This window comes from Carya illinoinensis, chromosome 15 (assembly GCF_018687715.1).
Source record: "Carya illinoinensis cultivar Pawnee chromosome 15, C.illinoinensisPawnee_v1, whole genome shotgun sequence".
NCBI lineage: Eukaryota > Viridiplantae > Streptophyta > Magnoliopsida > Fagales > Juglandaceae > Carya > Carya illinoinensis.
Window position 1 is genome coordinate 11,273,827 of NC_056766.1, and position 10,859 is coordinate 11,284,685.

General features: G+C 37.9%; 1 protein-coding gene across 1 annotated transcript; it reads right to left on the minus strand.

Annotated features, from left to right (window-relative positions):
- Window positions 1–1,924: 1,924 nt before the first annotated feature.
- On the minus strand, window positions 1,925–3,844 carry LOC122295536 (BRI1 kinase inhibitor 1-like). Its single transcript, XM_043104579.1, has one exon. The coding sequence runs from the start codon at window positions 2,998–3,000 to the stop codon at window positions 2,059–2,061; it is 942 nt and encodes a 313-aa protein (XP_042960513.1). The 5' UTR covers window positions 3,001–3,844; the 3' UTR covers window positions 1,925–2,058.
- Window positions 3,845–10,859: the final 7,015 nt, after the last annotated feature.

The window sequence follows — 10,859 nt, forward strand, 5'->3', positions numbered from 1 at the left end:
TTGTCAATTCCAATGCTACAGATAATATCAACTCTCTGCACAGCTTGTGCAATAAAGTTCCATTTTTTTTAAGTGCATCCACGCGCACACATGCACTTTTAACACACGAAAACAGATTGTTAATGCTCACACATGCACTTGTAAAGTGTTTCTTCCCTTGGAGGATGATCTGCTGCTGTTGTGCCCTTTTTGCTCTTTTATGGCAATGAAAGTGGTTGGTTAAAAAGAAAGCAAGCACTTTAATCTTGGGTGGGGTTTTGATCTGGTCGGTGGGTAGATCTAATGACTATAAAGATTAAAGATTGGTCCTCAAGAGAAAGCTAGGCTCAGTCGATTCCACTCATCATTGCATCTTATCATTTTTCCTATCTGTATATATCGTTGTCAAAACTAAAACCATAGCACCCTATGACTTTCTGTCCTTCTTCTGTACGTTCTGCATTATTGCAATCATCTCTAATTCTTGTATTCAGGGACCTTTTTCATGAATTCTGCAGCCATCTACTCATGAGACCTACGGCTTCCCTTAATCTCATTGATACCATTATGTCTTTTCAAAGCCTAGATCACTCCGTATAATGATTAGACATGGTTCCACTTATTTTGCATTTCCTTTCTTTTTTTCTGGTGGGAAAGGGGACTCTGAGGTGATCATTAAAAAGTCTCTCTTTTCTAACTTTAGTTATCAGTAATTATGTAATTCTTTTGAGATTTTGCAACAGTATGGAGCAACCCCTGTGAATAATAATCATAAGAAGTTGATGGCACTGCTCAATACTTTTTAATAAGAAAATTATTACAGATATAAAGAGATTATATAAAGTAAACACATAAATTAATACAGTTTTATGAAATCTATTAAATCTATTTTATAATAAAAATAACTTTACAATCTAACGTACTGCATTAAATCATATCAATTTATAAATTTATTTTTATATAATTTCTTTGTACCTAAAATATTTTCTTTTTAATAATACTGACAGTTGAGAGAACCCATCTCGTGATTTGTCTCCCTTAAAGTCTATTACAGAATAAAAAGTGTGGCAGAGAAGAGCCTAGAGCCTGATCGACCATGAACAGATTTTGGTTGGCTTTGACAAGATATGCATGATTTGATTACAAGCCTAAAGCCAAACGCGTTTAGTTAGATATACACGTACGTACATGGCTGTCAATCTTTGACACGATCTACGAATTTCACGACAAATCATAAGAAATTATAGTATTAGAATCGAACTTAATCTAATCCGATTGATTTGACACAAATTCTAATTGATATGAATATACCTATACTATTTTGATGATAGTGAATTTAGTTATTTGAAAGCGTTGAAAGTGAAATCATTCGAATTCTGAGAAGCCCTTCGATTTTTATGCTGCAAGATTAAAGATCCTTCAAATATTAAACCACTAAGATTGAAATTCCAAAAATCAAAGAACCCTGATCTCAATGTTTTGTCTTTAATCTGTGTCGCCTCCATGGACCAGAACCTTATGATCTGGTATTTGCTTTCTTTTATTTTTACTTTTTATATTTATAAAATTATGTTGGATTTTCAGAGTTGTAAAATAGTCGCAACCGATTCCGGTCCATGGCTAGTGACAGCCAAACAGAAAAATGAAAGTTGGGAAGGGCAGGTTTGGAGCCTCAGATGAGACATAAAAATGGAAGTCGGTAAGGGCAGTCTGCAGTATTATATGTCTTACATGGGAACTTGAATCCTTTTGTTTAAATGCTAAATTAACAAGATCCATTGTAATGCTGTGCTAATGAACAAAAAATCAGTTTAGTTTCCATTGAAATTTTTTAAGAAGGATGAAGCATTTAAGCAGGGATCTGATTCCTCGGATACTTTAAGATAACATCAAAGGGTCATCAAACCAAATACTAGGTTGGGAACATTCAAGACAAGAAAGAATCTTGAACTCTTTTAACGTAGTAATCCTTTATAAAATTCTTCATATTCAAACTCTTCAGATATAGAATTCTGTTTTATATAATACAAATGTGCAAGTAATAATAGAACTTGAATGGAACATTTTCACCTTATCAATCTAGTCTAAGCAATTTAGTTTCTCTTCCTTTGCAATTGAATTCTTGCAATGAGCAATTGCAGCTTGAATTGCAGCCTGCAACTCCTCCATGGTGCTGTCACTAGTAGAAGAAGGAAGCGTTGCAGTTGCTACAAGAAGTCCACTGTTTGTTGGAGATGTCCTCATTGAAGCTGGTGCTGAAAATTCTCCTCTTCTTCCTCTCAACTCTTGCTTATTTTTCATACGTAAATTACCTGAAAACGAATAAGGTTGTCGACGTAATCGGATATTCTCTCCTTTCCTCCTGAAGAACAACAGTGGCTTGACCAATCTTACGTACCTTTTTAGTACATGACTGACATCAAACCTCAGCTTCCTCTTTGGCTTCTCCTTATCTTCCTTCTCTCTAACTTCACACCCTTTTCTCCATCTTATTAATCCGAATAACGAGAAAGACTTTGACTTGACTCTTCCCTTTGTCTCACCATCGCTGCTTTGAAGGTGGCTGGTTTCAGTATTCGTGTTGGTGATGTTGCTTCTGTTGCTGGTGCTGCAGTTGCTGCTGCCTTTATTGGGATCTTGATCGTCTAATAAACCTCCGATTGGGAGAGTGAAGCTGTCCAAGGAATTGGTAGAGGAGCTGGCAGACACGGGAAGGTTAGCAAGGAGGTGGAGAGGAAGCAAGTGGCCATGGAAGAAAATGTCATCTGCAGGAGTCAAATCAACTGCAAATGAAGGTGGCGCATTGGTTTTGTCAGGGATTGCCGTTGAGGAAGAGTGGAGGGAAATTGTGAAGGAGAATTCATGAGATGGGGAGGAAGTTGCTGAAGGTGGTGAGACAGGGGATGTAGGTGACTGTTCCTTCGGTGCTAAGCCTTCTTTTCCTTCTTTTTTTGACTTCCTATCTTCATGCTGATTGTTTACTAGTTTCTCTCTGTTCTTTTGCTGCTGACGACCGTCCATAACTCAGATTATTTTGAGGACAAATGCTGAGATCTAAAACAGTACCTGAAATTCTCACTTTTGATTTTCGAATCTATGGATGTTAGCAAACCTCTGGGGAGGGATAACAGAATCAGAAAGCAGTGGGGAGAGAGAGAGAGAGAGAGAGAGAGAGAGAGAGAGAGAGAGAGAGAGACTCTTGTCAATCTGCAGTCTGGCTGGGAATGTCTTTTGTGCAGAAAATGGTACCATGCATTCACTTATTATTGTGCATTATTGTTGTTCAAGTAGAGAAAGGATGTGGTGGCCATCACACCAGGCAATGAAATGATTAAAAATTAGCTTATGTGTGAAAAAGTTGGTGGGTCCTTGTAGAATCTAACAGCCATTGGCGGGTCGTGATTATGGGAAATGAGATCACAAACACCCAAATCTGCAGCAAAAAGGTCGTAGGGACTCACCAAGTAGACTTCATCTTGGGTATTCCCCTTTGTATTTGAGTTATCTTGCTAAGGAAAAGGCCCCCAGAGAAGGTCATGTTCTTGTACGCGTAAAAAAATGCACCCCAATTTCAAGAGGAATCTTTGAATAGAACTGAGAGCTTTTATGCCCCTTTCACCATCTTCTCCATCTGCACGCAACTGCATTGGGAAGCTGTTTTCAAGTATTTTACATAACTGAGATACACTTTTACTAGGAGAAATTAATAACAAGATCAAGGTGGATGGAGATGCTAATTCCTAAGAGAAAGGTGACGTCACTACAGGGTTTAAAGAGCCTTTTGACAAGATAAGATTTCAAAGTGTTTTATTCTAACAAGGACAATCGCAAACTCGAAGTACGAGGACTCGATCTCGATCTCCAAACATCCCCCGTGGAAGAATATATGTTATCCTGCTCGAAAGTATAAGATTTCAAAATTGTGATGCAGAAATATTCCTGTGTTAAAAGACCATGGTTTTGTCATATGGAGCTGAGGAGAGGACTTATACTGATATAAACTGAACTCTATTCTCTTCTTTGTTTGAAATGGAGAGAATCCTTGTCTTTACCGGATATGGATGGATGGCTCCAAATATTAATTACAGTAGTTAGCACAAGCAAAACCAAATTGTAAAGGTTTGAGGAATATTTCCAACTGCTATGGACAAATCTGTGTGTCAGTAGTTGCTGATTAGCTAACTTTTGGTTTTGAAGTTCATCATCATCATGCATGCTATTGGTTGCCTGTATGCATGTTGTATTCTGCCCTGATATCCATTGGGGAAAACATAAACAAACCAAAATGTTCTACATCTTGTTCACACGGACAACATACGATAATTCAGAGGCATAATAATGTCTAAATTAATGCAAATGATTATTCATATAGGGAAGAATAAGGTGACCCCACAATGATTTTTTTTTTTATCATAAAGGATGCAGAAATGGCCTTAAAACGTGACATACAAGCCAATTTTGGGATCCAAGTAGTTTCATCCATCAATCAATTTATGCATGAGAAGAAAGAAATGAGAAACAAGTCTTGGAGTGGTATACAGATGACCATGTGAATACCCGTTTAAAGCCGTATGATCTCACATCAGACGGTTAAGAGCATTCTATACCCTAATAATGGGTAGTAGAAGACATGAAAGGAAATTTCACTGTTAGGTGGGATGAGGGGCCCACACACACGTGTACAAGGTGGTCCATCCAGCATAGAGGAATTTTGTTCGTATAGTTAAGGTCAACATCTCAATCATGGATGCATTATTTTGGTGGACTGACTCACCTTCATCACATAAACCACTCAAAATTATCATATATATTATATAAAAATGTTGAAGATAAAAAAAATAAAATAGAGTGAAAGACAGGGCTGGTAGCAAACATTGCATAAAACAAAGATTTCGCACTCAAACCCATATGCAAAATCTTATGTATCTTTGGGTGGGAACTTTTCCCTTCTCTGCTTTTTCCACTGGCCACTTTGTAGCTTATACTTTCTCCATGACTTACACTGTCTTGGGAACAAAAGCCAAGCAGCAAAGTTGGTATCAGACAAACTCTCTCTCACTCATCTTTACTCAGTATGGGCAAGCATATGTGTGGTGGATGTGAGTGTTTTGAAATCTTGTAAAATCAAATTTATAAGTTCATCATGATCTCCTCGACGTTTTACCCAAACTGTATGATCACAGTCTATCTCTCTTCCACTTAAGGCTTTCAAGTCTGGACAAGAGCTGAAGAGGATATTTTCCCAAATTATAGATTGATCCCAAAGAATCAGGACCATGAAATGGACCCAGAACCTAAAAAGCTAGTAATAATGGAGCACAGAAATCAGCAGGGTCAAAAATTTATGAAATATCAACTTCAGTGCGATGTTCTTGATACCTTATGTGCCTAATATGTGTGATGCTCGTGGCACAACTAACTTGAGATGCCTCTGTTTTAAGGGGCAGATTAAGATGTTAAATTTGGAAGGAAATGGCTGTCACTTTATTATTTGAATCCAGATTGAATGCTTTCTTCTCTCATAGATCTCAACAGAAGATGTGAAAGATTAACACAATAGGTAGAAATTCAAAGAAGCAAATTATTGAAGTTCACATGTAACTTTGTCTCAAACAAACCTACAGAAGAGCAGTGTCTTAATTCTTGTCCCAGCCAAAGTTTGGTCTCAATCTTTGTGATACAAAAACCACAGATACAGGCAAACTTGGTAGGACTCTTATCCTTCAATGTGAGGCTCTTAACCTCCTTTTTTTCCAGAGTTCCGGAGAGAAACTTTTCTTTCCTCTCCGGTATCTTCCTTCTTCCTTACATTCTCTTCGGTCTCTTTTATTATTATCATTATTATTATTTTTTAAGATCTGGACTATTCCAGCCACCATCAACCACCAAGCATTCTGGACTCTGTCTTCCCATCCATCTGTTAGGCTCTACCGCTGCCGCTGCCACCGCTTTCCTACCTGCCACTCACCTTTAGATGAAGTTGACGTTTCGAAAATCTTTAGCAACAACCAATCGTCAGAATATATGGATGCTTTGAATTACAGCTATAGTAGTATCACCCTTGTTGATCCTCGCGCTCCATATCAAGATTTCCTCATTTACTATTTATTCTCGTTAACGCGATAGCTAATCAACTTGGACCTTGGACCTTCAGTCCATTCTAGATAAACCCTTCACTGGGAAACACAAGCAATTTTTTTTAAAAAGTAAACAATTATATTAATAGAATAGGCATAGGCAAGTACACAAGATATACAAAAAGAAACATCTATCTAGGATGAAGAAAAAGAAACAAGAAAATCATATAGGCCTAGACCATTAAAATCTACAATTATGGCCCATAGGAATAACGCTCTAACAAAAATAGATCTAAGATCCTCAAAAGATCGTTCTTTTTCTTCGAATGTCCTATCGTTTCGCTCCTACCATAAGTACCATAAAATACAAATAAGAACCATCTTCTACGTGGCTTTGATTTATAGAATAACTCTAAGATTTGTCCAACTAGCCAAAAGCACCTCCACTGGTGGGCGCAGCCCATGCTAACTCTAATCTCCTGAACACCTCATCCCATAGCGCTTTAGCAACCTCACAATATAGTAGAAGATGATCCACAGTCTCACCACTCTTCTTGCACATACAACACCAATCTATTATGATCACCTCATGTTTCTGCAAATTATCCATCGTCAAGATCTTATCCAGAGAAGTCCGAGCAAAGAAAGCCTCTTTTGGAGGCACCTTATTACGCTAGATTAAGGGTATCAAATCGTGTTAACGGGTCGTGTTCGTGTTGTATCAAAACATATATATTATACTATATAGGTCAATACTAACCCGATCCGTTAAGCTTATCATGTCAAAATCTCAAACCCTAACATAATGGATCGTGTTGTGTCAACCCGTTTTGACCCATTAGTGAATATTACAAACTAGGTTAACACGACACAATACGACTCGTTTTAAACTGTTTATGTAAATGGGTTGAGTAGACCCAAAATTAACCCGTTTGACCTGATTAAATTAACATAATTTTATATAAATGTTAAAATCACATATTTATAAAAATTATAAAACTAACTATAAGTCCAAAATTACAATTCAAATAATAAAAATATTGAAATTGAAATTATAACAATTTTACTTTGAGGTATAAGGGTATAATTGTAATTTTAACTTTCTTAACGTGTCATAACGGGCTATAACGGGTCAAAACAGGTTGACCCGTTATCAACCCGTTAAGCAATCGTGTCTTAACGGGTCAACCCATTTCGACCCGAACCTGTTAAAACTAAACCATAACCCGCTATTATCGTGTCATGTTTGTGTTAAGTTAACGGGTCGTATAACATATTACCACCCCTACGCTAGATCCTTTTCCATGGAAATTGAGTGTTCTACACCTGTGTGAGAGACTTATAGAACAATCGGATCAAGAAAGTGCATTTACCTACTTGTACCCATAACAACTTATCATTTCCTTGGTTGCTCAATCTCAAAGAATTCAGAAGTCGAAAGAACTCCTTAAAACTACCAACTTCCCAATCTTAGATGGACCTACTAAAAATGATATTCCACTGTATTTGATCTCGGCTATCACCATAAAATCAACCACTGAAATTTCTTTCTTACATGCAATCTTGAATACGGAGGGGAATAAGTCTTTTAGGGAAGAACTCCAAAATTTTATTCTAGAGCCATCTCCCAACATAAGTCTAGTATGATGATAGAACACCCCCATCCCTAACTAATATGCTTCCAAATGCCCACTCAATTAGCCCCATTTACCTCTCTAGTACACCAACCCCCCCTGCCCCAAAAAAAAAAAAAAACTCCCCCACACACTTCCATATTTGCAATCAATCACCAACTTCCATAGGGCTTCCAGTTTCGTATTATATCGTTACAACCATTTTTCAAGTAATGTCCAACCCTCCCAAAGAAAGTGGGGAACATACCTTATCCCATTTGACCAAATGGATTTAAATTCATCCCCCATCCCACCCCAAAGAAAGTCTCTATAAAGTTTCTCAATCTGGATTGCTATACTTGCTAGAATTGGGAACCAAGATTAAATAAATAAAAAATAAAAATAAATAAATAAATAAACATTTGGAGATTAGAGAGAGTACTTTTGATTAAAGTGATTCTGTCACCTTTCAACAAGTATAGTCTCTTCCAACAAGCCAATCTATATTCAATCTTCTCGATCACTATATCCCATATTGGTATAGCCCTTAAAGTAGTCCCTAATGGTAAACCCAAGTAATTCATAGGAATGGTGAAAACCTTCCATCCAAGAATGTTAGCCAGTTGTTGGATATTGCAAACATTATCAACTTGCACCAATTCTAATTTGTCAAGGTTCACTTTCAAACCCAATGTAGCTTCAAAACAAAGTAGGAGTGCCTTCAGTGCCCACAATTGCTTTTGTTCTACCTCACAAAATATAAGCGTATCATCTGTAAATAATAAATAAGAAATATTAATAGTACCCCAAGTGGGGTTACCAACCAAGAATCCAACCATAAAACCATTGCGAACCAATGCTGAGGTCATTCTACTCAGTGACTCCATAACAATGACAAAAAGGAGTGGGGATAGTGGATCCCCTTATCTTAGACCTTGAGAACTGTTGAACAAGCCAATTGGACTACCATTTACCAACACAGAAAATCTCATCGTTGATATGCACCATCTAATCTATAAATACCATCTCTCCCCAAAACCACACCTCCTAAGCAAGTAGAGTAGGAAATCCCAGTTAACATGATCATAGGCATTTTTCATATCTAATTTACATAGGATCCCCAAGTTACTAGATTTTTTTTCTTCTATCTAGATACTCATTGGTGATGAGGACTGGATCTAGGATTTGCCTACCTCATACAAATGCGTTTTGGAGTTTTGTTATAATCTTTCCCAACACCTCACCTAGGTGGTTTGCAAGCACCTTAGAGATGATCTTATACACCTCGTTCACAAGCAGCGTCCACTATGAAACCAATAGAGTGCTCAGCTCACCCTCCTTAGAAAAATTCTCATGCTCCCATTCCGAGAAGCTCTACATCATGATAAGACTCCTAGAATGCCCTTCATCTACACCCACGTCCCTTTTTTCCCCTAAGAGCAAGTCTCAAGTTTCATCTATATGTTGTATGGCCTTCGTCGGAAGGGATACCATCGGAGAAACGGTGGCAACCTCTTCCCTATCACTTGCCAACACTGTCTAGCTAAGATGCACTAGAGATCCGACATGCAGTGGCGAGAAGCCTTCGAGTGCCGTTTTGGAGACCTATGTAGTCGACTCCCCAGTCGTCGCCTTCACCATCTGTGCCTCTGTCGAAGTTTCCTCAACCTGTCACGCAATTGATAGAGCTTTTTTGGTGAGGGTACCAAACTCTCACTAGTCAAGGGCCCAAGGTCACCCCTTGGCCTAATTCACCACACAAGATGGGTTCCGATAGATTCTTTCCCTTCGTGTTGACCCACAGGATGAGGCCCACACACACAGCTCACTTGCATCGTATTTGTCTACCTAATTGGTAAAACACTACAAGGTTCAATAGAAATCGACCCCAGGCTCACGTTTCCCCCTTTCAGTTGCCCATGTTGTATAAACCTTCTAGTTCCCCTCATCTCCAAGCCTAGGCCCATTTCCAACACACCTTTCTCCGCTTCATATTGTAATAACATCTCTACTTTCTCCTGCAATTTGATCAGTTGTGTCCTCAACTCCAAAAGCGTACTATGTACGTCCCCCACTACCATGCCTTTACCAACAACGTGCCTACCACCGCCACTCTTCCACAATGTACTGGTTGTATTCGTTGTACAAGGAGCTCTGCTTGCCCTATGCCCAGTTGCCTTGTCTTGCATGAGTTCCTCTCCCAACATCCCCACCAACTGCCATGGTGCCACTATCTCTACCCCGAACCCCTTCACGAGGTTTTGTCATCTCCAACACCTCTGTTTACAAGCGCTATTTTGGTTGATCCACCGCCACCACCTGCGTCATAGTTGTCCCTCTTTGTTCTAACTAATACCTCTGTCTTCAATCATATCCTCCCACAGTGCCTTCGCCAACCTCCTCCATCCCTGACCCTCTTTCTCCTAAGATATGAAGATAAAATTGAACCTGCTATAACCACCATACTCCACTAGCACCATGTTTCGACCACAAATATTTGAACATCTCTGCACTAATAAGCTACAATTTCATTCCCTTGCGATTTTCTTCCTTCCTCTGATATTGAGAAGGAAAAATAAAATAAAATAAAAAAAACCCTTGGATTCTATCACTACATGTTTAAGGAACCCATTATGAATACACCTATAACTCTAAAAACAATCACAATCTCACCGTTGTAATCACCAAAACGTCACCGGAAAAAAGAACTATCATTTTTCAACATCAAACTCATGCAATTTATCATGTATTTTGGTTGTTCTTTATATATGGGATTAAGTCTTCACCAGTTGTAAAAAGATTTTATCTTATTTTAATACAACATAATGCAATTTGCCTAGAACAGAAAATGGAAGCAAGCCTGGTATCGTATCGTTGAGTAAATTACTATAACATTATATATTTATGGAAGTAGAAAGCTTTGCTCTTGTTCATCCCCATTTAGTTATTAAACGAAATTAGATATAATACATACATATATATATATATATATATATATATATGTAATGAAATTAAAAGTTATATACGTTGGTAGTTTTCATTTAAAATTGGTGAAATCTCTTAGTTTTCCTAAGTGTATATTTTTGGTTTTCTCAACCCATGCCTTTTTTGTTTTCTAATGAACATATTCATAAAGAGTTTTTCTTTTTTAATCTTTCTTCAATCAAACAACGTTTGTGAAGCAAAAGAG

What these genes read in the sequence shown, in the direction of transcription:
- LOC122295536 (XM_043104579.1), bottom strand. Translation starts at nt 3,000, where the DNA reads ATGGACGGTCGTCAGCAGCAAAAGAACAGAGAGAAACTAGTAAACAAT.